This window comes from Anolis sagrei, chromosome 4, assembly GCF_037176765.1.
Source record: "Anolis sagrei isolate rAnoSag1 chromosome 4, rAnoSag1.mat, whole genome shotgun sequence".
NCBI classification, from domain to species: Eukaryota; Metazoa; Chordata; class Lepidosauria; order Squamata; family Dactyloidae; genus Anolis; species Anolis sagrei.
In genome coordinates, this window is record NC_090024.1 from 212,228,602 (window position 1) to 212,255,102 (window position 26,501).

At 40.4% G+C, this 26,501-nt stretch overlaps 1 protein-coding gene across 1 annotated transcript; it reads left to right on the plus strand.

Moving 5' to 3' along the window:
* Nucleotides 1-25,426, plus strand: MYBL2 (MYB proto-oncogene like 2). The gene is made up of 14 exons (XM_060772271.2): nucleotides 1-245; nucleotides 2,315-2,402; nucleotides 5,174-5,242; nucleotides 5,397-5,489; nucleotides 7,792-8,012; nucleotides 8,124-8,280; nucleotides 8,958-9,230; nucleotides 11,030-11,422; nucleotides 15,001-15,140; nucleotides 16,454-16,553; nucleotides 16,982-17,095; nucleotides 19,974-20,099; nucleotides 23,341-23,490; nucleotides 24,813-25,426. Exons 1-14 carry the CDS (start codon nucleotides 226-228, stop codon nucleotides 24,939-24,941), a joined length of 2,073 nt encoding a protein of 690 aa, XP_060628254.2. The 5' UTR covers nucleotides 1-225; the 3' UTR covers nucleotides 24,942-25,426.
* Nucleotides 25,427-26,501: the final 1,075 nt, after the last annotated feature.

Below are 26,501 nucleotides of genomic sequence, written 5' to 3' on the forward strand. Positions count from 1 at the left end.
GCGCGAGATAGGAAAAAATTGCTGCTCTGGAGACCCGGGCGGGCGCGAGCCATCCGCGCGCGCTAATCCTGGGCTCCCCTTTCCTTCCTTGCAATGGTGGCCAGCACTGTTGCTCTTGCTGCTGCTGCTGCTATAACCTCATCCACCTCTTCTTCTTCTTTGGGATCGTTATTTTAATTTATATTCTTGCCTAATTGTTTTTTTTTAAATCTAGAACAGAACAGGATGTCCCGCAAGGTTGGCTGGTGAGTTTTGCATTGGGGTTAAAATGATATTGCCTTAAATACTATAAATTTGATTAAGAGGGAAATAAGTGTGTGTGTGTGTGTGGGGGGGGGGGGTATTTCCTGGCCATTTCCCCAAAAGGTAATTTCTCTCATAGCAAAGAGAGATGTATCCCCCACAATAGTGGAAGTGATCCTATGGTTTCCATGGATGACTTAATTTGAAAGCGAGGTTGCTCTATTTTATTTTAATTTGGGTGCAATATTTTAAGGGGTGCTCCAGATGGCCCGCGTGAATTTCCAAGGCGGGAGAGGAACTCAATTCTCTTTGCGCCAAAAAAGGAAGGGGAAAGGAAGGTCCTCCCTGATCGATTTATTTTAAAGGGCTTGGGTTTTTATCTAGATCGATTTGGTAACTATTATTTCAGTGTGAAATCTTTAGATTACTTAAGCCCCTTCCATACAGCCCTATATCCCAGAATATCAAGGCAGAAAATCCCACAATACCTGCTTTGAACTGGGTTATCTGTGTCCACACTCAGATAATGTGGGATTTTCTGCCTTGATATTCTGGGATTTAGGCCCCTTCCACACAGCTGAATAAAATCCCACATTTTCTGCTTTAAACTGGAATATATGGCAGTGTGGACTCAGATAACCCAGTTTAAAGCAGATACTGTGGGATATTTTTTGCCTTGATATTCTGGGCTATATGGCTATATGGAAGGGCTCTTTCTCTTCCCTTCCCCCAGCACACCTGAATGGAGGAAATGGCAATGCATTTCCAATCACTGAAAAGGAAGTATGCATTTACATTGTAAAATTAATGTACTTTAACTCTTAGTTGCCATGCTGTAGAACCACAGAATTTGTAGTTTGCTGGAGCACCAGCTCTCTTTGTCAGAGAAGGCTAAAAACCTGGTAAAACTACAACTCACATGGTTTCATAGCATTGAACCATGGCAGTTAAAGCAGTATCAGACTGCATCAAATTTAGTATAAATGCACCCCGTGTCTTGTAACAAATACAAACTTCAGATTCCTTGGAGGTCATGAGAAAGTTATTGAAAGAAAGCAATTAAAAGAATCCACGAGCATGTGGACAATTGCAACGGGAAGGAGGAAACTATGAAAATGAACAAAATATGGCTACCATTCTTTCAAAAACTCTAAAATCAGGTCAGTAAATAAAGAGGATTGCAAGAAACAGGAGAATTCCTGTCATGAAACAATCATGACTAGATAACACCTCCCAACAAAGGATTCCCCCAGGCAGCAATCGCCCAGGCTTTGAAGCTGCAAAGTCATTTAAATGCTAATCAAGGTGGCCAATTTCAACATTCACACTTGCCTCCAACAGACAAGAGTTCTTTCTTCCTCCCTGGACATTCCTTCTTTACTTAGGCAATCTCTCGGGGGCCAAGGATGATGGTCCTCCAAGTCTGGTGGGTTCGTAGGTGGCTGTTCTGCATGTTCTCTCCCAGTGAGGACATTGGTTTCCAGGTGGAAGGACGTTTCTTAGCACGTTTCTCCCTTTTGCCCTCCATTTGTGCCTCTTCGAATTCCACAGCACTGCTGGTCACAGAAGGGTTGGCTTGCGGATCATCCAGTTGATTCAGTGGGTCTGTTAATTTGATTTATCTATATGGGCCTAAATCCAATTAACAGACCCACATAGTCAACTGGATGATCTGTAAGCCAATCCTTCTGCAAATCCTTCTAATTCATTATGTCTACTGTGGTTGAGAGTAACATTAGGAAGCACACTTTTCAACAAAATCACTGCTGTTTGCATGGATGGATGCAACTAGCAATATTTTAATAGGTGGGTTGCTGTGAGTTTTCCGGGCTGTATGGCCATGTTCAAGAAGCATTCTCTTCTGATGTTTCACCCACATCCATGGCAGGCATCCTCAGAGGTCATGAGGTCTGTTGGAAGCTAGGCAATTGGAATGTCCAGGCTCTTGAGCACTCTAGCTGGAGGTCAACTAAACCTTTTGCTGAATGAGAAAAGCTTAAATTCTCAACTGATGAACAAGGTAATTCAATATTGTGTTAACAAAGTGTCTCTTCCTTTCTTTTAAAACTAGTGAAGAGCAAGATGAATTGCACAGTCAAGACTCAGATGCTCAGGAACGGCGGGACAACAGGTGCAAAGTCAAATGGTCACGCGAAGAGGTATTGTCCTGTGGGGATTTTGGGGGTTAAGGTATGGAGTGGGATGGGAAACACTCTGGCGACATTCATCAAGAGCTATTATGAGAAGTCCTGACTTGAAAAGCTGGGGCATTTATGGTCCTTCAGAAGTCTCATCTGCCTTGGGCCCCTTCCACACTGCTCCTATATCCCAGGATCAGATCCTGGGATATATAACATTGTAGAAGGGGGCCAGGCCCGTAGCCAGGATTTCGTTTCGGGGGGGGCTGAATTTTTTTTCAGGGGGGGTTTCGGGGGGAGGCTGAGTTTCGGGGGGGGCTGAGTCTGAGTGAAAGAGGGGCTAGCCTAGCAAACCTTTTGTATCGTTACCCCAATACCCCCATGCATATGGGATATATTGAGTATGGTGATCAGATCATGATATGAATAAACATAACAGTTTAAATAATGCACCATTAAGGCTTTTTCGCGAACCACCATGAAAATTTCGGGGGGGGGGGGGGGGCTGAAGCCCCCCGAGCCCCCCCCCCCTGGCTACATGCCTGAAGGGGGCTTAGCAATTGCAGCCAGTATTTTACTTCTGGCAGGAAGGGCACTGTCAAATTTCAATAAATAAAATAGGAATCCTATGGATATCTCCCTTGTCCAGCTATTCAAAGATGCTGCCGTATTGGTCTAGAACAGTGGTTCTCAGCCTGTGGGTCCCCAGGTATTTTGGCCTGCAACTCCCTGAAATCCCATCCCATTTACTAGCTATTCAGATTTCTGGGAGTTGAAGGCCAAAACATCTGGGGACCCGCAGGATGAGAAACCACTGAATTAAAGCAAGGTAGGATATGTATTATCAATCAATGGTCTGGAACATCGGTATACAACGGGATCTTGCAGCACCTTAGCGAATAACTGAAATAATGAAGCTGGTAGCATAAGACTTTTGTAGACTTAAGAGTGCATCTACATTGTAGGATTATTGCACTTTGATTTCACTTTTACTGCTGTGGCTCAATACTATGGAATTCTGGGAGTTGTAGTTTAGTAAGTGTAGAGAAATGTTTATTATAGAGTGTTTAATGTACTGTGTTTAAACTGCATTTATGTATTACATTTATTGCCATGGCCTAGCTGTGAGGGATAGGTTGCCATGGTGACAAGACAAAGCCTCAGAGAAGGTGGGCGGAGCTTAAGGAGAAAAAGGTGGGAAAGTGGCAGTTAAGCTCCAGTCCGGTGGAGGAGACCCGGAGAAGAGCAGAGCCAGTTAAGGGCTCTGGGAAATAGCAGAGTCAAGAAAGGACTCTGGGGGAAAGTAGTTTAGTCCGGTGGAGGAGACCCGGAGAAGAGCAGAGCCAGTTAAGGGCTCTGGGAAATAGCAGAGTCAAGAAAGGACTCTGGGGAAAGTAGTTTAGTCCGGTGGAAGAGACCCGGGGAAGAGGAGAGCCAGTTAGGGCTCTGTTGTGAAGCTGTGAGAATTCAGTAGTTCCTAGAATTTGTGAATATTTCTTCAGCAAGAGAGCTGAAGGTGTTACCTTGTTAGATTGCTTAGGTTAAAGGAATCTAACAGAGGGGGGTTTTCAGGATTGCCAGTAAGGAAAGACTGGTGATCAGTGGTTTGTTCCGAGTATAGGGCAAACCGTGTGGATATTCACAATAGGGAACTCTGAGATAGTATAAGCACTTCACTAAAGAAGGAGTTTGTAGATTTGTAACATTCAGAAGCCTGAAAGTATCTCAAACCAGCCATTTTGTAACATCAAGCCTTGTGCCAAGTTCAAATTCTCAAAACTGCAACAATTACGTTCTGTTAACAATAAAACTTGTTCTCTTTGTATTTCAAACCTGCCTCCTCCATTGCTTCTATGCTTGGTGCATTCCACACTACCAAAATCACCTCACAACACAACTAAGGATAAACAGAGACATAAACCAGCGTCTCTAAACATATTGGTGGCAGCTTAATTGATATTTAAAAGAAGGTTCCTCACAGAATATTGGTGGGATTAACGCTTCGTTACAGTAAGGACCAGCGGTTTTCAGCAGAAAAGGCTAAAGACCTTGTAAAACTACAATTCCCATGATTTCATACCATTGAACCAAGGCAATTAAAGTGGTGTCAAACTGATTTAAGTGTGGTGATTGTGGTGGGGTGATGGCTTTGTTTGTTTTTTCTTTACTATAGCCCAGAGTTTGGGTGCTTACACAGTATGGCCCACATATCTGCAGGAAATATATTTCCAGACTTACAGTGGAAACAAAAACTTGTGGATAATAGTTAACTCTATTGAAATGAACCACCTCTGACGGAAGCATACCATAGAATTGTACTGGAGGGCCTAGAAACTGCCAAAAGAGAACAGTACTCTAGCATTTGTGGGTCCTCCATTGCAACTCTATGATCAATTTCTGGCCAAAGCACAATGTAGAATTCCACTGGATGACCTAGAAAATCCAACGAGAGAACACATTCCTTCCATTATATTGGAAGACGTAGAAAATGTCAAAGAGATTTTTTTGGCTGTGGTTAAGTGAAACAGTTGGTACTGATCCCCCAAATATTGCTGTCATACAGTATTTTCAAATATTTTGGTGTTTGATTCCCAAGAACTTCCACTCAATATAGCAAATGGCAAGGAATTGTGAGAATGGCACTTCAAAACATCTGCAGGTCTAAAAGTTCCTCGATTCATATACTATGATGTTAAAGGGCCACAAACACCTAATCTTACTGAAACTTATTCCTGAAATATTAGATTGCAATGTGTGTTCTTTATGTGGCCTGACAGTATTTCTCTTTGCAGGATGAGCTATTGAACTCCCTGGTGAATCAGTTTGGACATGACTGGAAGTTTCTTGCCAGTCACTTTCCTGTAAGTTGAGTTTTTCAGCAGAGTGAAAGGTTTTCTTTGGGATTATTTGTAAGCAGAGACTCATGTGAGTTAGACATGAGTGAGTTGCTTTTCTGTCTTGCTGCCTTTGAACCCTAGCAGTATTTAATGTGTACCTATTTGAATTTGCCTGCAGAACCGTACTGAACAGCAGTGTCAATACCGCTGGCTCAGGGTGCTAAATCCTGTCCTGGTAAAAGGCCCTTGGACGAAGCAGGAAGATCAGAAGGTAACTTCTTACAGTTGATATTTATAGTGGAAGCAACTTGAATCATTTCTATTTTGGGAGATTTTCTTTTTGAAAGTAGAATCTCATTACATTCTGAGTGGAATTTCTGCCTGCTGCTTCTCTTTGTTTATAAAATGCAAATTTCTTTATCTAAGGTAATAGTTAAGAAACCTTGAATCAGTATTGACTTGCTTCCTAACTGTTCCCCTTGAATATCATGAGGAAACCACTTTTCCCCTTGAAAAAAAACCCGTCTTGACTATTTGTTCTTTCCGACTACTGCAGCTATTTTTAGGCTTGTTCCTATATTTGCCCAATTTACCTGTCCGAACGCATCTTCCCCTATGAGCCACCCCGGAGATTAAGATCTGGGGAGGCCCTGCTCTCGGTCCCGCCACCATCGTAGGCGCGTTTGGTGGGGACGAGAGACAGGGCCTTTTCAGTGATTGCCCCTCAGCTATGGAACTCCCTTCCTAATGAGATCAGGTCAGCCTCCTCCCTCTTGTCCTTTAGAAGGATGATAAAAACGTGGCTGTGGGACTGAGCCTTTGGGACTGTGTAATGAGGCAGCGATAGGAACTCTTAGTATGCCAACCAAATTTGATATGGTTGTTGAGACAGTTTTAACTAGAGGATTTTAACGTCAGGATCAGTGATTTTAATGCTTCTTTTTTAAAAAAATAAATAAATCTTTATTGCATTTTTTAAACAGTTAAAAGACACCAATATACAGACATACTAAGACATCACAGTAATTACATAGAGGGTACAACAGATACAAACAATACACCTAACATCCAACAAGTTAAAAAAAGATTTCCATTTTGTGTTCCATCGGGCATATTACTTGTTCCCTATCGTTATGACCCATCAACTCTTTGTTGTAAGTTGGGGTCATAACGACTTTTTGACCTTTGATTTTATTACAGTTTCTTTTAAATTTCTCCGTTATCATTCTTAGGCAGTTCTTTCTTCCATCTTACTTATCACATACTCCTCCACCGGTTTCCAATCTGTTTGTCTCATTGGGATCCCGGTGCTTTTCTTCAAGTAAAACGTAAGCTTGTCCATGTCCTTAATGTCCAGCAGCTTGTCGAGCCATTGCTCGATTGTGGGCGTCTGATCTTCTTTCCACAATTTTGCAAACGTGATTCTCGCCGCTGTGGTTATGTATGTTATTATAATGTCCTCATCTCTCTCCAATTGTAGATCTTCTTCTGTTAATGCTTCTTTATGTGTATGGTCTAGTATGTTTCAGCATTGAATGTTTGCCGTTTATATGTGGTGCTCTGCCCTGAGTCCCCTTTGGGTGAGAAAGGCAGAATATAAATACTTTAAATAAATAATACTGTATATAAATACTTGAGAGTATGTTTCATTCACATTACTTTCTGAGTAAATCTGCATTAGCTTGTGCTGTTAGGATCTTATTCTTCTGGGCTTGAACTTCAATGCTTAAGGTTAGAGATTGGATTATTGTTTTGTAAATTTGATATGTCTGAATGCATATGTTTACCTAGTTGTGCTCATTGCATCTAACTAGGAACTCTGATTTCTCAAGGGTCTTCATTCTAACAGAGAAACCTTCACAATTTAGTGGTACATTGATAGATTTGGGTGTATACATTGGAAGCAAACCCTATCATAAGAGATTAGTTCTCTTGCAACTATTACACTGTCTGAAGAGAGCTAGAGAGACATCATATTAGGAAAAGTATTAATAAGCTAGAACTAATATAGAATTAAACATCTGTTGTGATGGCCTCTATATGTTCCATCTGGGTTAGTTTGAGAAATTGTAGCAATTGCATGTTTGTTGTGATTTTGCGCTCCAAAGGGCAAATCCGTCCCTTCCAAAAGCCATCCTGAAGGTTACCATGAATAGAATCCTTGCTATGTCTATGGAAAATAACTACTGCAAAGTATGTAGATTCATAAAGATGTAGTGTACTGGCATGAGTGCTGAGAAAAACGTGGAAGCAATGGAGGATCCAAATGTATATTCCTGATTGCCAGCAGTTAAGCAAAATGGGACTTATTCTTAGTGATATTATTTTTAGATGAGTTGTTGAAGGCTTTCATGGCTGGAATCACTAAGTTGCTGTGAGTTTGCTGGGCTGTATGGCCATGTTCCAGAAACTTTCTCTCCTGACGTTTCACCCACATCTATGGCAGGCATCCTCAGAGGATGTGAGGTTTATTTTAGATGTCTTTGTACCTGCTGAGTGTTGAAATGCCAAAACCCAAAGTACAGTCATGAATATGTCATATAATCATTTTTGTTTTTTTAATTAATTACCAGGTTATTGAACTGGTGAAAAAATATGGCACAAAGCAATGGACACTTATAGCCAAGCATTTGAAAGGCCGGCTAGGAAAACAGTGTCGTGAACGCTGGCACAACCACCTGAACCCTGAAGTGAAAAAGTCATCCTGGACAGAAGAGGAAGACCGTATAATTTGCGAGGCTCACAAAGTTCTGGGGAATCGATGGGCTGAGATTGCTAAATTGCTGCCGGGCAGGTAGGCTTTGTAGTCTATGAATGATGAATGAGAAGATGCTATACTACTTATGCCTTTTTCCTTGGCTTTAATATATGCATTTATTTTCCATTATTGTTGTTGTTATTATAGGACTGACAATGCTGTGAAGAACCACTGGAATTCCACAATCAAACGAAAAGTGGACACAGCAAACTTTCTGAATGAAACAAAAGAATCCAACCCCCTCTATCTACTAGTTGAAGTGGAAGACAAGGAAAGCCAAAACGTACAAGAAACTGAAAATCAGGTATGACTCAGGGGAGATTTTTTTAAAGTAAAGAAAGCGAATTATTAAATTTGAAATATATGTTGTTGTTTATTCGTTCAGTTGCCTCTGACTGTTCATGACCACATGGACCATCACACACCAGAACTCCCTTTCCGCTGTCGCCACTCCCAGCTCCTTCAAGGACAAGCCAGTCACTTCAAGGATAACATCCATCCATCTTGCCCTTGGCCGGCCCCTCTTGCTTTTTTCTTCCATTTCCCCCCAGCATAATTGCCTTCTCTAAGCTTTCCTGTCTTCTCATTATGTGGTCAAAGTACTTCATCTTTGCCTCTAATATCCTTCCCTCCAGTAAACATCTGGGCATTATTTCCTGAAGTATGGACTGGTTTGATCTTCTTGCAGTCCAAGAATTTTTCTCCAAAACCACAATTCAAAAGGATCTATCTTCCTTCACTCAGAAAGAAATGTGGCATCTACCTGCCTTGATTAAGATTTGTCAAATAGTTTTGGCCTTCAACTAGTGAATCTAGACTGGCAGGGGCAGGGATCAAATGCTCCTTTAGATCTTAGCTGTAACCTCCAGCAGGCTTTGACTGTTGGAGTGAAACAACTGCAACAGTCAACGTGCAGAGCTGTGTGGTTCCCATTCCATAGTATGTGGGAGTAATGATAAATTTTTCATTTACTTTCTACAGCAAAACTTTGTTACCAGCTGGCCTGTTCAAAGTTTGGAAATCAAAGAGGAGGAAGCCACTGAGGATGAGCCAGTTGGCTTGCAAATGCTGCCTTCAGAGCAACTCCCTGAAAGCCTAGCGGAGGACAACACCAAAAGTATACCAGAAACCACAGTGGCTGATGACGCACTGGAAGAAGGTTCCTCTTCATATGCATGGGTGGTGGAATCGGGCAGTTATTTGTGCACTGCAGCAGCCCCAGCCATTACAGAAGCTCTCGACATGATTGAATCTGTAAGAAGTGGAATTGTCTATTTTCCCTAATGCAATCAATAATGGGAAGATAACAGATCTGGGAAAAGGGATTTGTTTTTGTTTTTAATGATTCTCAAAAATGGCCACTAACTAATCTGTTCAAGTAATAACTTGTTAAAAATCTGGCTACTATTCCTAAGCTGGAGACTTTTTGACCTAACAGCTCTGCTTGTAACCCATATGAATAGAATGTATATTTCTTTTATGTCCTTCTCATCTCCCAGTACAGGATTCAAAGGGGCTTACAACCATTTGAAAAACACAGTATAGTTTGCCTATGGTATCCATGGATGGTTTGAAAATATTTTTTTAAAAAACTTCCTTTGACTTTGCAATTTTATAATGAGCACCATTTAACTACATCATTGTGTATCATTACGCATTCGCAGATATTGATATCCACTGGGGTCCTGGAACCAAACACCAGCAAATACCAAAACATTACACAACTAAAAAGCTATTAATCATAGAATCATTGCATTGGAAGAGACCTTGTGGGCCATCCAGTCCAACCCCCTGCCAGGAAGCAGGAAAATCGCATTAAAAGCAACCCCAACAGATGGCCCTCTGTTTAAAAGCCTCCAAAGAAGGAGCCTCCACCACACTCCAGGGCAGAAAGTTCCACTCACAGTCAGGAAGTTCTTCTCCAGGACAGCAGAAAACAAGCTTGCTCTCACCTTCCTATGGCTTCCCCTCACATATTTATACATGACCATCATGTCTCCTCTCAGCTTTCTCTTCTGCAGGCTAAACATGCCCAAATCTTTAAGCTGCTCCAGACTTGTTCTCCAGACCCTTGATCATTTTAGTCGCCCTCCTCTGGACACATTCCAGGTTGTCAACATCTCCCTTCAATTGCGGTCCCCAGAATTGGACACTATTCCTGGTATGGTCTGACTAAGGCAGAATAGAAAGGTAGCACGAGTTCCTGGATCTAGACACTGTACTCCTATTTATGCAGGCTAAAATCCCATTAGCTTTTTTAGCTGCCGTTGGTACTAAAACATGGTACAAAAACACAGGATGCCAACAAGCACGATCATTGATTTTAAAGACAGTTTTAGAGATGCACAATAACGTTTTTGTGGGGAACATATCTACATTCAGATTGCTTCAAGTCACGCTGTTCTTGGAAGTCCTTGTCTTCTCTCTTGTCTAACTCATTCACACTTGGGAAATTGCTTCAGGCTGTACTTATCCTTACCAGCTATTTTATGCTTCTTTGAAGGATTTGTACTAATCCTAGGAATTGCCCTCCTACAAACACTCACATTACTGAATGAATGTCTTTTAGTTTTCAAGCATCTGAAGCTAATTTAAAAATACAGCAGCAATACCATTGTTATTTAAAATATTTATATCCTGCCCTATATCATTCTGTTTCTGGGTGGTTAACATTAAAATTTGGTTGAATTATTTAAAATGTAAGACAATAAACATGAAACATTTTATTTACATCATTCTAAAAACATTAAACAACTGATTAGTAACTGACAAAATTAATATTTTAGGTTTCTCTAGCCGTGTGTGTTTCCTCATTCCATCCATTGTGCTTGTATACAACTCACATCATCCCCAGTCAATGTGGTTGATGGGAATTGTAGTCCAAAACAAATAAAAGGTGCCAAGGTGAGGTAGACTGAGACACGTGAAAGGCCTCAAAAAACTGAAGAGTTAGGTACAATAATTCAACTATAGTAGTATTAAGATACTCTGACACTTATTCTTCATCTTCAGTTTTACTCGTCCTGATTTTCACAATGTTCCTTTTCTGGCAGGACCCTGATGGTTGGTGTGATCTGTCTCAGTTTGACCTTCCTGATGATCTCTCTGCCAGTAACAGTAACAGCCCAGAGAGACAGACATCAATCAAACCCTATTCCTCAGCGCAGAACGTGACAGAGTACCGTTTGGATGGCCATACCATTTCAGATCTGAGCAAAGGCAGCAAGGGCGAGCTCATCCCCATCTCCCCACGCACAGACATGAGCTTTGGCACTCCGCCTTCTGTACTTAAGCGGCAAAAGAAGAGGAAGATCAGTCTCACGCCAGTTTCAGAAGGGGGTACCAGTACCAGCCTCTCCTTCTTGGACTCCTATAATAGCATGACACCTAAGAGCACTCCTGTCAAAAGCACCCCTGTCAAGACATTGCCATTTTCCCCGTCTCAGGTATGTAGGCATGGAGCAAGTAAGGGGTAGTGCCCAAGAATGAGGCAGTAGCTTCATCTGTTCACAACATTCCTGTCTTATGCCATTATCTTGGTTTTATGTTAGAAATATCTACCTTGATTTGCAAAAGGCAAGGAATGCTTTTCCCCACTGCTTGTGTTATAAGCAGGTTAAGGAACCTGTGATGCTCCAGATTTTGATGGACTGCTGCTCTCATTATTCCTTACCATTGGCCAGATTGACTAAAATTTATGAGTTTGAAATTCACCAGCTTCTAGAGCAGTAGTTCTCAACCTTCCTAATGTTGTGACTCCTTAATACAGTTGTGGTGACCCCCAAACATAAAATTATTTTAGTTGCTATTTCATAACTAATTTTGCTACTGTTACGAATCGTAATTTTAATATCTGATATGCAGGATGTTTTTTCATTCCCTGGACCAAATTTGGCATAAATACCCGATACACCCGAATTTGAATATTGGTGGGGTTTGGAGGAGGGATTGATTTTTGTCATTTGGGAGTTGTAGTTGCTGGGATTTATACTTAACCTACAATCAAAGAGCATTCTGAACTCCACCAATGATGAAATTGAATCAAACTTTGCACAAAAAACTCTCAGGACCTTAAAATTCTGGAAGGGTTTGGTGGGCATTGACCTTGAATTTTGGAGTTGTAGTTCACCTACATCCAGAGAGCATTGCGGACTGAAATAATGATGGATCTGGACCAAATCTGGCACAAATACTCAATTCAATGTTCCCTTCCTACTTCATGGTTCACCTTTTGCGGACTCGCTGTTTTGTGGGGTTTTTTTTAATGAATTTAAAATATTTAAAACAAGTAGTGAGGGACACTGATCAGGAAAGGTCCTGCCAGTGTGTGTGTGAGAAAGAGAAAGAGAGAGGCACCTCATCGCCGCCTGGACCCCTCCTTGGCTCTTCTTCCCTCCAGGGACGGCGGCTCTTCCCTCCTTGTCCTCTTTACCTTCCTCTTCCTCCTCGGCGTCTCCCTTCCTGCCAACAGACCCGGCCCAGGTGCTGTGGCTGCTGCTGCTCCAGAAGTGGCGGAGGAGGCACCTCATCGCTGCCTGGGCCTCTTGCACCGCTTGGGCCCCGCAACAAATGAGAACACTAGTGGAGTTTGAAGAAAATAGACCTTGACATTTGGGAGTTGTAGTTGCTGGGATTTATAGTTCACCTAGAATCAAAGAGCATTCTGAACTCTACCAATGATATAATTGGGCCAGACTTCCCACACAGAACCCCCATGACCAACAGAAAATATTGTGGTTTCTAATGGTCTTTGGCGACCTCTCTGACACTCCCTCGCAACCCCCCCAGGGGTCCCGACCCCCAGGTTGAGTAACACTGTGCTATAGTCACTCCTTATTTTCTACCTTTAGTACCCCCAAAAAAACTTCTTTTTAATATTTTTATTTATTTTATCATATCATAGACTCCTGACAACCCCTTGCGACCCCCCCCCCCCCCGGGTCCCAATTCCCAAATCAAGAAACACTGTTCTAGAGGTTGACATGTCTGCTAGCCTATTCTTAAGAGTTTGTGTTCTAGTGATATAATTTAAAATTATAGAAGCTGCTCTTCTGTTCCTTCTATGTCTAACCATATAATGCAGAAAACATTTGGATATGGCTGCATTTAAAAAGAATTGGGTTAGACCAGACAAGTCATATATATCAAGGAACAGATGTGTAAACCCTTCTTGCATTACACGTTTATATGATTAAGAGCCACGTGTAACTCTTCTGTGTTCTTGAATGTAACATGGGAGACTGTCCTGGGTCTTCATATTCAGCAACTCTGAAAAAGATTTCAGTTCTTTGATTTTGTTTTGCTTATTTTTCATTTACTTCATGTCTGCTTACTTCGAAGGAAGAACATTCCCACATGAAATGCTCACTGACCTATGAGAAAATACTGTTGTTATCAATGGCTTAGCAGATTAGCATGACTAGAACATTCTATTTCCATCTCTCAGCCATGTTGCTTGGCTTCATACTTTTTGCACGCATACCTAGGTCAGTGTGAGCAATGATAGCATTTTAAAGCTTTGGCGCAAACTATAACTCAAGGATAGAAAATGATCAAAGTGCTTTTGGACCATTTAAAAGGTGCTGGATTGCTACTGCATGTTTGCTACTGTAAAATTGTGGTTTTAGATGATATATTGGCGCCTTCCTGGCATTGTGGCAGTAGCTTAGAAGATTTGGTAATGACTCCTAGACAGATCTGATATAAAAACTAAAATTGTTATATTTCGGATATTAGTTATCTTTCTTGCGGACTTTATTCTTTCTAACGTTTGTTTAGGGAATAACTTGGTGTCTCTTGAAAGTGTGGTGTTATTTTTATTTACAAAGTACTAAAACCGTGGTGCACTTAAGCAACCTGCTGCATCATATGCGGCATAAATCTATCTAGCTCAACATTATCTGGCTCAACTACCAGTAGCTTTTCAGAGTTTCAGATAAAGGTCTTACCTGGAGACTGAACCATGGGCTGCCTCCATGCATGGCATTTTTATGGACATTCTATATTTCTTCTGTTGCACAAGGAAGGCAAGCTTGTTGGGACGAATGGGCTTATTAACAAAAGACCCTCTTCATAAATGTACAGCAGAGTAACTTATCAGCAGCAGTGTAACCCAGCACCAGTAGACCAAAGTGACAAAAAGAACAAAAATAGACCAATGTTATCCCTTCCATAGGCAGCTTTTCTTTGTAGTAAAATAATAGCTTTGCCCTATTACAAGAACAAGGTTTCCATAACACAAATAAAGTTCTTTATAGGGTTAGTCAAAATGCATAGGCCAATAAGCCATTCAATTGAATGGCTTATTGGCCTATGCATTTTGACTAACCCTGTACTTCCTTCTTTGCTTCTACGCTGGACTTCTTTCTCATGCAGATAAACAGCTTCACTCTCACAGAAGCTTCTCACACCAGGCCTTCTCAAGCAGGCCTATCTCACACTGAGGACTCTCTCATACTGAAGCCTTTTCTTACCAAGGGCAACTAACACTGAGGCGAACCAACCTACAGGCACACTTACTTATTTTGAACTAGAGCTTTTGCTGAATCATTGTATCCATTTAACCCTTTCTGTGTTTGACTCACATTTTTGTAATTAAAAATATTGAGTTAATTTTTAATATTTCTTCTGTTACACAAGAAAGACAAGTCCTGGGAATAATACAGAGGGATGTGATGCCCTAGAAGTCACTCAGCATTGCAGACAAGCCAACCTAAAGTGCTTCTCTTATTAAATGACCGAGTGGTGTTAATACTGTTTTTTCTGTGTTGTATCATATGGAAAAGATAAATATTTTTCTTGTGTTTGCATCTTGTGCCTAAACATTTATTTTTTGAGTTGCAATCTCCAAAATGTTTCATCCAGGGCTATGCTGGCTGGAAGACTCTAGGGGCTGTACACAAACAAACCCAACTTTGTAAACATTAGAATTTCTGTATTCAACCATGTTTGCCAAACCTCATTGTGAGCTCTCTGCCACGTTTTCTATGGTGACCAATTTATTTCCTTGTTAAAAATTTGGCAGTTCCTGAATTTCTGGACCAAACAGGACACACTGGATCTTGAGAACCCTTCATTAACTTCCACACCTGTGTGCAGCCAAAAGGTGATAGTGACTACCCCATTACACAGAGACAAAACACCGTTAATCCAGAAAAACTCTGCGTAAGTCTTCCCTTCTGCTTATTTCTCATACTCGCAGATATCTTGCAAGGAGGAGGGTCAGCTCTTTCCAGCTCTTTTGCTAAGACTAGCAGTTAGTTTGAGATACCCAAATTCTAAGACTGAATACTGCTTAATTTAAGGTGATGTAGATGAGAGACTGGTGTGAGCCGAACAAAAATTTCTGCAAGGCAGAATAAGATACAATATGCTGGCTTTGAGAGCTCATACCTTCCGATTCACTTTAAGAATTGCAGTATCATTATGGCACAACTAAAGCCTTCTCTTGCACTTACCTCAAGTACACATGTGTAAGTTGAGGGCAGGATTTGGGGCCAAAATTCTGGCTATAAATATGACCCATGGATAGGTTGAGAGTCATTATGTGGAGGGAGGAAAGTGCCAACACTGGCTTACGGGTCCACCAACTGCCTGCAGCCTTTACGCTTTTCCCTGCTCATGCATTCAAAAAGGGCTTTGATTACTCAGATAAGGGGATGATTTTTGTTTGATAATAGCTAAGGAAGAGTATTTACATTTATTTATTTATTTCCAGCATTGGAACCCCTTCTTCTCAACCTCAGAAGGAGGACTCAGGGAGGCTTACAATGGCAAAAAGTCAATGCCAACACATACAAAATACACACACCGTATATTACCTGTTGATTAGTTGACCCATTTTTTGAGGTTTTTTTTTTTTTACTAATATTACTAGACTTATACATGAGTATATATGGTAAGAGTTACTGAAACAGATGCTTTTATATTTCTTTGAATGAGGTTGTACATCAGGACTGAAAATTACGTTCCCCTCCATGTGTTGTTGGACTGTACATCCCAGCATTCATTACCATTGACTATGCTGGTTAGGGCTTCTGGCACTTGCAGTCCAATGATAGTTGGAAGGTCCCATGTTCCCCACCCATCATTTAGTTCACTGACCAGGTGACATTTGCAAAAAGAAGCTATGTGAAAGAACAGAGAACTTGTACAACTGGCAGTCTAATTTTGTCTAATTTGCAAAATAACATAAAAAAACACATTGCAACATTGTTTGTTTTTAATTTTTACCCTTCCTTATGTATTGAGAGTAACACCTGATCAGAATTACCTCAATCAATGGTTATCTAGTTGCTTGATAAAAGGTACAATAAAATAACATACCGGTCAGTATTTGCGTATTCGCAAACCATATCATAGGCTATACTTGTATGCTGTTACTTCTGCAAAACTGGATAATCTTTATCAAGTGTCCACCCAAACCCTGTATTGGAATCATGATTTAAAACTGTTGTTCTCTTTTTCTGTGCTTTCAGGTTTGTGACCCCTGATCAGAAATACATAACAGACAACACACCTCACACACCCACACCTTTCAAGAATGCCTTAGAGAAGTACGGTCCCATGAAGCCCTTGGTATGTATTAAGCCGTTTTATGGATCCTTTTCCTATTCCATTACTCTTCCCATGCTGTGAATGCTTAGGACTCCTAAGGAAGATCTCAAGCTCAAGCAAAAGGCCAACGTTCAACAGAAATGTCCTTAAGTTGCTCTATAACATACTTCGGGGAGAGACAAACATTTGATTTCATTGTTTGCAGAAAGGATTCATTTTGACAGCTGCAAATAGGAGATGTGCTATAGTTCTTATTTTCTACCCAAAAAGCCCCTTCTTTTTATCTTTTTATTTATTTTATCATAATTCAATACAAACACCCAAAAACTTGAGCATGTTTTATGTGTACATAAAACACCTTTTTAGAAATGAATGAAAGAGACCCTTCAGAATATGCTGATGTTTTCAATACCTGAACCATGACTTCAAAGATATAAATCATTCTGCAGCCACAAACCCCTAATCTGGAAGAAGATTTAAAAGAAGTATTGAGGAGTGAAACTGGCATTGAACTGATAATTGAAGAGGATGTGAATCCAGAGAAGCAGAAGAGAAAACAGGGAGTAAGTATCTCTTAGCATTCTCATTGTTTGCTCTTCCTCTTAAATCACCCTTGTTATTGTTGAATTAGCAAATTAGCAATATCAAGTCAGGCTATTTCTGGATGGAAGATTATTAATTTGCTGCAAAAATTGAGGTATTTAGAGTATTCTTCCCTTTTAAAAACAAAAATGGGCATCATCTGGAGATTTATGGTCAGGTTCGTAATTTGCCTCTTTCTGTATGCTGTTACATTATATCTCATTCGTATATTTGTGTAACTATGCTTTAAAACCTGTGAGTTTAAATCATTCTTACCAATGCATCTGAAAAAGTGAACAGATATGCATCAAAGATCCTTTTAAAATATAAATCACTCTGAAAAGGTGTTGCTAGATTTCTTCCTCTCTTTTTTCTTCCTTTTTATGGCTTTTAAAAAGCAAAAAACCATAGCACAAACCCATTTTCTATCAAACAAATGGCTTTCAGTGTAAACTTCATTTTAGAGATGGAACATGATGCTCCAGTTACGTAGTTTTTCATACACCATGCATTCAGTAAGCTCTTCCCATGTCGACATGTTTTTTGGGGCAAGCTCAGCTTATAGAACAGGGATGAGCAACTGGCTGATGTGAAAGCATTTTTTTCTGCCCCTGAAATTTTTCTGTAGCCAAAGATTGCCATCCAGTCCAACCCCCTGCCAAGAAGCAGGAAAATTGCATTCAAAGCACCCCCAACAGATGGTCATCCAGCCTCTCTTTAAAAGTCTCCAAAGAGGGAGTCTCCAGCACACTCCAGGGCAGAGAGTTCCACTGCTGAACAGCTCTCACAGTCAGGAAGTTCTTCCTCATGTTCAGGTAGAATCTCCTTTCCTGACATTTGAAGCCACTGCTTTGCATCCTAGTCTCCAGGGCAGCAGAAAACAAGCTTGCCCCCCCCCCCCATGACTTCCCCTCACATATTTATACATGGCCATCATGCCTCCTCTCGGCCTTCTCTTCTTCAGGTTAAATATGCCCAGCTCTTTCAGCTGCTCCTCATAGGGCTTGTTCTTCAAACCCTTGATCATTTTAGTTGGCCTCCTTCGGACACATTCTAGCTTGTCAAGATCTCCCTTAAATTGTGGTACCCAGAATTGGACACAGTATTCCTGGTATGGTCTGACCAAGGCAGAATAGAGCATGAGTAGCATGACTTCCCTGGATCTAGACACTATGTTCCTATTTATGCAGGCCAAAATCCCTTTAGCTTTTTTTGCTGCCAGATGACTTGTTTGAAAGGTCCATTGTTTGTCCTGGAGGTTTCCCAAGGAGATCTTTTATTTGCCAAAAAAAAAAAAAAAAAAAAACCTACCTGAGAGCCACAAAATCATCAGCTACCCTCAGGGCAACACTTTGCGCATCCTTGATACAAATGATTAGCAACTTCTTTTGTATTGCATTAAGAGCGGTGCACAGCCATTTCTCTTATCTCTCCCTTCTGCAGCACCATCCATGTCTTTTCACCCTCTTTCTTCCTCTCTAGAGCGTTATCCAAGGAGGGACAAGTCTTCTACTAGAGGTGTTGAATGGGGCTTGTTGGCAATATTTGAAACTAATCTTGAGAGCAGCATAGAATTAGGTGGAGGTCGCAAGTTGGTAGTGAATACTGCAAAGTGATCTTGGCCAAGGAAAGTAAATCTGTTGGCAGATTCATGTCCAGTAGATCTTAGCATGGTTTTCCATGTTGTGTAACAGCAGTGGTCAAAGACATCTTTCTTACAATGTATCGAATAGAGATTTGTGTTTATAAATGTAGGACCTTTTGAAAGTTCATGGCATGCTGTGGGAAGTTGGCTGTGTTCACACGATCACCAAATTGCACATGGTTCTGCTCTGCCTCAAGCCAGTTTTTTTTTGCTCCTTGGCGTAGTTATTTTTCTATTAGCAAGCAAGTAAAGTAGGTTTCACATGCCTACCAGCTGTTATAGGGCATATTTTGGGGACTTGGAGGTAGTGAGCAGGGTTATTGGGTCAGCTGTTTCCTGCAACTGCACATTACTTACAAGGATTATCCATAGTTTAGAAAACTTAACTGTTTTGGACACACTTCCTAGAATCTCATCATCAGCATGGTTACTGACTGGGGGATTCTTGGAAACATCAAAACAATACCATGGGAGCAATAAAAGTGCTGAGTTCAAAGGGCTCCGAGTTTGTGCAAAATTCCTAGATAGAGCTAAGACAGTGGTTCCCAACCAGTGGGTCCCCAGGTGTTTTGGCCTACAACTCCCAGAAATCTCAGCCAGTTTACCAACTGTTAGGATTTCTAGGAGTTGAAGGCCAAAACATCTGGGGACTCACAGGTTGAGAACCACTGAGCTAAGGGAAAGTGCAAAATTCAGTGGCAGGGATGGGAGAGTAATGTCCTTGGGCTTTATAATGTCAGGATTGTAGAGCGGAGGGCAATGCAAAATTGCCTGAACTTAGGTATTAAAGGGCCAATTATAGTCATTCTTTTTGGCTTCAGGCCTCTGGCCCAGGTGTCTTGGCTAGACGTTATCTCTAGGTGTAATGCTGAATCTTGTGATCTCTCCATTATTCCTGTGTACTAGCAGAGGTACTCTGTTCTGATTTTAACTAGAGTTTGAAAATGAATCCTTTTGTTTTGTAGTACAACTCAGATTCCCCTAACTAGTGTAGCAAATGATTGATACTGGTAAATGTAGATGATTTTTTCCAAGCTGTGGTTTGAATATTTTTATTTTCCATGGCATATTCATGACCAAGTGGTTTAGTCTTAACAGTAGCTTGTTGTCTTTTAAAATTTAGAGATGCATTTTTATTTCTAGAGTCTGTCTTTTTTCATTTTACTTCCTTTTGGAACCTAAATATTACTCTGTAATATTCCTCATCTTTCCAGCTGCACAGAAGTCCCATTAAGAAAGTCAGGAAATCGCTTGCATTAGACATTATGGAGGAAGACTTGAAGATGACAGTTTCCACCATGGCCAAGCCCGTTTGCATCAAAAGAACTCAGGGGAGCCAGGTAAGTTCTCGGGATAAAGAATTCATTTTCACTCAGCTGGATAAGATACCTTCTCAGCATATATTCATCTCATTAACAGATGTGTTCTACTTTGTTTTGAAGCAGTTCAGAGTAAAGAAGTTGGTTTCATTGCTTGCTGTGAAGGCCCAGAACCTATCTTGTGACATGACATTTCCTAGCCTAGATTTGTATGTTTGTTTGTTTTTTAGAAAAAATAAAAACAAAAAGATGTATCTGTGTCTCATGATTGTATGTAATAGTTTGGAACTGGCTAAACCGAATGGAATGCAGGCGAAATGTGATTTCTATGGGCTTTAGGAAGCTGCAAATTTGAGAGCAATGGAAGGAGCTTCACTCTGAACCTCTTAAGTTATTTTTCTGGTCAGCTTTTTTTTTTACTTTTCCTCCCTTGTACAGGAGAGAAGACATAAACTCTCTGAGGCCCCCTCTGCAATGCAGATAAGAAAACAGTTTGACAAAGGGAATCGATTTCTGACAGCAAAATGGTGCACAGAAAAGTATTACATATGTCTTTTCTAGTTTAGTTTGGTCCATGGGTAGCCTCATGCTACTGTTCTAGGGTTTGTAGCTCATTTGTAGAACACATGCTTTGCATGCGGGAGGTCCCAAGTTGAATCTCCTTCAGCAAGGCGAAGAGAACTCCTGGAAACATGTGAGAGCAACTTTGAGCCCAACTAGATAGCTATGTGTCTGCATGGCTCTGAGACTTGCACAGCCTAAAGCACTTGTGTAAAAGCATAGACGTGTATGCTTTCTTCCACTGTAAATATGCTTGCATCAGATATACGTCCTTTTAGCCTGAGCTGGAAACGTTCCATTTCTGGACCCACCACAACCTCACAATTTCAGGAACTTGCAGCCCAGCTTATTATTATGTATTATTATTATGTATTATTATTATTATTATTATTATTCCACTTTTATCACTTGATTGAGATAACAAAAACATCGATTCACAATGTTAAAAAACACAATTTAAATTCTACAACCTATAAATATTAAAATAGATTTAAACTGGCAAGTCAATCGCTCCCTTTAATTCCTGGATAATTTACACCTTAAAACGTAGGCCCATTCAAAGATGGGCTATAATAATAATTTTGTTGAAATGGTTTCCTGTTGCTTTGAAAGATTTCTTTTCCTCCTTCAAGTGCTTTAGCTCTGACGGATGTGTAAGGAATTACTATAAGGATGAAAGATGTAAGGAAATGCTATAGGAATGTAATGCTAAGGTTTTCTTTATTGCTGTCATTTCTGAGTATGCCCTCAAGCATATTGATGGAAATGATTGGTTAGTATTCGTCTGCCACCGTGAAATATCTTGGAAGTATAGCAAAACCTATCAAAATCTACCAATCCCATATGGCTTTTAAAAAATTGCTGTGTTTTTATGCCTCATTACTCTTGATGTAATAATCAATACCTGACTTGTTAAAGATGCAGTTTTCAGCTGTTACGAATAGGAATGCCAGATCTTGTTCTCCTCCATACTTTAAAATAGTTGGCTTCTAAGGAATTGTAGTGGTGCTCTATTTGGCCCACATTGCTTTTAGCAACTGTATTGTGAAGCTGAGATCCTCATGTTGCTTCTGGGGGGAAAAGATGGTAAAAATCCTCTAGAAGTTCTCTGACTGGGTGATTGCAGGTAGGAAAAAAGGCCAGCAGCAGCAAATAAATATATAAGAGAAATCATAACCATAAAAGATAAACTTATGTGTATATGTACATATAATCAAATAGCTAAACATTCAACACTTTTCCATATGTCAGCTCTAAATAATGAAGTTGAATAGTGCATTGCTTTAAAAACAAACAAACAATATCTCCCTGACTAGATGCGAGAATATCCAATACATTGAATTGAGCTATTTTTAGTGGTGTTTTAAGACTTCTTCGGGTTACTCCTCACCCCACTTTCTGCCTTACTAGACCTGGCAGGGCGAATCCACTCTGGATTTTAGCCTGAATTTGAGTGCATCACAGAGCTTCAAAGCCAGTACTTGCTTAAGGCTGCAAAGCCCTTTTGTGTGTAAGAAGGTCCAGGGAAATATCAAATCCTGTCAATCTCTTGCATAATTTCACTTGTTCATTTGATAGAGTTGTATGGCCAACATAATCATTGTGATTCTGAATTTATGGTACAAGTTTAGATCATGTTAGCGTCAGCAGTCAATGCTTTGCATCCATTTTAGGACAGTATACATCTTAGAACAAGTTATATGAGTAGAGAGATCATGTACGTGTTTACTTAGAATAAATAAGCCCCAGAGAGTTCATTTAGATTGCCCTCCTTCCAAGCATACATGCATAAATTTCTATCCGGCATGAGAATGTTGTTGGACTGCTAGTCCCATCAGCTCTAGATAGTATAGTGAATGGTGAAGGATGAGAAGAGCTGCAGTACAGCAATATCTGGAGACCTTCATCCATAAGTTATGGACAATTTTTGGGGTCAAAATAAGAGTGTAATGCTCAACTTGAATCTTGGATATATTAATCCTTTTTAAATTAAAATTTCTAGACACATATATGAGGCTATAGGGTAGTTAGCTTCACAAAGGGGGTTCAAACACTTGGTGTTTGAACTGTTGTGGTCCAGAATCACACCATCCCTAACCCATCACTCCTCGTGTATGATGTGTTGAATGTCTCTGTCTTTACTGCCCCATATACAAGACACAGTTCTAGTTGAGGTTCAGCATATTCATGGGTTTGCTGTGTGGATTTCGACAGCCAGCATTCCTATAGCCCTACATTTAATAAATTCCTGCTTCAGTAGACCCATTGAATAATTGGAATGTAGGAAAGTACAATCCACCTGCTCTTTCTCATTCTTCTCCATCTAGTGAATTCAATAAATCTACTCTTTTTGGGACTAGCAGTTGGGTTTAGGCCTTGGAATTTTGTCTAACAATATATAACTTATTATGGCTATTAATTATTTGACCTGAAATTGTTGCAAGGAATCTTGAGCATTTGAAATAATACCTTTTTTCTGAGCCAAGGGAAGTAAATGATTTTCACGTTGAAAAGGTTGTAAGGCTTAGTGTTCTAAGAATTGAGCAAACGGAGCATTACAAATGAGGACCTCTTTTTTGCCTAGCCCAAAGATCAAGCAGATATTTTTTATAGCAGTATGCCTCTGTAAAGGCGGGAGGGACATCAAATAATTTAATTTACACATAACATCTGTAACTGTTCATTTTCTCTTTGATTGCAGTCTGTGAGCTTCCTTTCTCAGTCCCTCAACCTTTCGGTGTCAAGCAGCAAGAGCAATACAAGCTTGCTCAACAGAGGCTTTGTGCACATCAAGGCAGAAAAGGCTCCATCTTCCAAGAGAATCCCTAGCAAGTACAGGCCACCTGCATTGGTAAGCACCATCTGCTGTGGAAGGTTTTTGTAAATCCTGCTTTCTTTTAGAGATTTGATAGGCAAAGTAAGAGTGGATTAAATATTTCTCAGTTGAAGGGCACGCTTCTTTCGGGATTATCTGTCAGGATGAAGATACGCTTCGTGGAGATGCCCAAATCAAAAAACAGACATGCCTACCTATGTCTCTTTCTCATTTTTCCCCATCTAGTGAAGGCACAGATTATTCTTGTAGAGCAGTGGTACTCAATATGTGAGTCCCCAGATGTTTTGGCTGACAACTCCCAGAAATCTCAGCCAGTTTACCACCTGTTAGAATTTCTGGGAGTTGAAGGCTAAAACATCTGGGAACCCACAGGCTGAGAACCACTTTTGTAGAGGTTTGGAAACTGATCAATTATAGAGAGCTTTTGAAATTAGGGCAAGGTCTAATGGCATTGACTGAAAATCACATATTGCCCTAGTGCTACAGGTTGCCCACCAGACTTATTGTCCTTTTGAGCTCTCTTAATGTTGTAGTGTACCTAAGAGAAAGATACCACATGTAGTATACTGGTAGTTGCCATATGAGCAATCTTTGGGTTTTGTAAATGGCTTGGGGTATTTATGTTTCTCATCCTGGTAAGGATTTGAGTTTAGTCAACCATTTTCTTCCAGTTGGTTCAGTTCCCACTAGTTTGCCAACACAACACTTAACAATTTTGTGTCTGCAGCTTGTAAATACAACCTTGTGATCTCACTGCAATAGTTAGCTGCTGTGGCATGTGATGTTGCTGAGTCAGTTTTGAAACCGTATCATTTTAAATTTAGAAGTGCTTTAGAGTTGTATATAGTCAGCTGTGATGAAGTTTGTCTGCCTATGTGTTTAAATAGAGGCAAGGAGGTTGCCCCGAGGCTATCATTATTGTTTATTTGTGAGTGTCCATGGCAAAACCAAGGAAACAGGGATTTGAATTTGAAACAATCAGTTATAAAGTCCATAAATTAAAGCATCCAAGATTCGGTCATCAAATGGGCTTATACACCAGTACGCAAGATGTTTCTCCAAATTGTCACCACAGTTTGAGGGTTTTTTTGAGGCAGTGTACACAGTTTTGCCCATTGAAGGCTTTGAGATGGACAAAACCTCCACCCGACGATTCCAGTATTAATTTAGATCATACGCAGAAAAATCAGCAGCCTTGGGGAAGAGGATTAATTATTAATAATTTGCAGATGATCCTCCTTGTGACTTACCCAAGATAACCCAAGGAACCCACATTAAGAAGTGTTGATCATCATGTGCATTTAATGGTGTTCATTTGTCTTCTTTTCCTCCTTCAGATGTCCAGTGCTTGGAAAACAGTGGCTTGTGGTGGTTCTAAAGATCAGCTGATCATGCAAGACAAAGCTCGGCAGGTTTTGGGCGTGCTGAAACAGAACCACACATCGCGGACATTGATCTTATCTTGAAGAACTCTATAAACTTTTGTACTCCTCATTTTTATATGGAACTGGCAGTAGGAAGAATAAAAGGACAAAACGTGGGGTAACCCTTTTCACAAGGCAATATCTTTTCCTTATTTGTTTTCTGACTCCTGAGCTCTGTAATAGGTGCCGTTAATAAAGTGCTCCATATTCCCAGTTTTATGCAAGGTATCAGAAATTATGTACAGAGGAATTAATGTCAAGTTGGATAACAAGTCTGCATTCAAGTTGAACATATCCACTCTTCTCCGTCGCTACCTCCTGTTCATTTGTCTTCTTTGGACATGTGGAAGGATACAAGGGTTAAATGGCATAGGAAAAGCCATAAACGTCTGGACTAGTTTTTTTGGTTTTTTGTTCCAGAAGCTAAGTATAATTATGTGAAGTTATCTGCCCATATCTGCATTTGGGATAGAAGGAAATTGGAAGTATATGCAGTTTGCTCAATGAACTATGTGAACTAGAACGTAGTCTGTTGTATTATGTGAGTGTATGTATCAAACACCTTCAGGGCATTGCAATTATACAGATAACACAGTTACTACTTTTTGTTTGCCTATAGGTTTATGGTTTGTTTTAGATTGTTTTGTATTTCCAACTCCACCAGATGGTGCTGATGCCTATGCTTTGCTCCTTTTCCAGTCCACGAGTTTGATTAGATGAAAGGAACAGGCAAGCTAGCTGAAGCATGACTGGAGTGTTCCCAGCCTTTTTCTTGGCACTTATGATAGAATGACACTTTGTGAGTAAAGGTTTGACATACCTTCCAATGTAAGAGGTTATGCCATGAGTACAAGTCATGGTTGCTTTTCTGTGCTTTGCTATCATGTTAAGAAAAGTGCCTGATATAACCCTGCAGATCAGCACAAACAGATTTTCCTTTGCTGACCATTTCTGATATGAGACAGATAAGAATGCATCAGATTTCTCAGTTTTAAGCTATACAGCAGTTCATCTATCAAAGCTTTGTATTCATCCAATCCATATCATCATTGGTATTGCCAGATTGTTCTTACAGAATGAGAAGATGGTTAATGTTATTAGCTGAATCTGGTCTAGATCCTAGAAGGTATTCCAGGCCTGTAATCTACTTGCCATGCTGTATAACTGTTCAATACACAGACAAAGATAATGCACACTTTTTAAGGTGATATCTGGGTCACAAATGTGTTTGCAGATGTCAGTAGCAAACTGGTGCATACATGGAGAATGGTGATTGGCTGAATTTCCTATGATTTACACCAGTGGTTCCCAACTTGTGGTCTGCAAGAATGAAAATATGGTCTGCAGCTTCACCATTACTACACTGTTGCCTTGAAACCACGTGGCAACGAGAGCGACAGGTCTCACAAAACCCTTCAGAGTGCCGAGGCACCAGGGATTTCGGGAGGGGAGAGGTTGACTTTCCACGAAATATTACTACTACCACATCATCTCTAGATTATTAAATATGTTTTTTCTGGAGGTGAGCAGATAGGGTCTATTGGATGGCATATGTTCTGCATCAGAAACTAGAGCTGATGTGGTCTATCCAATGCAATTTTC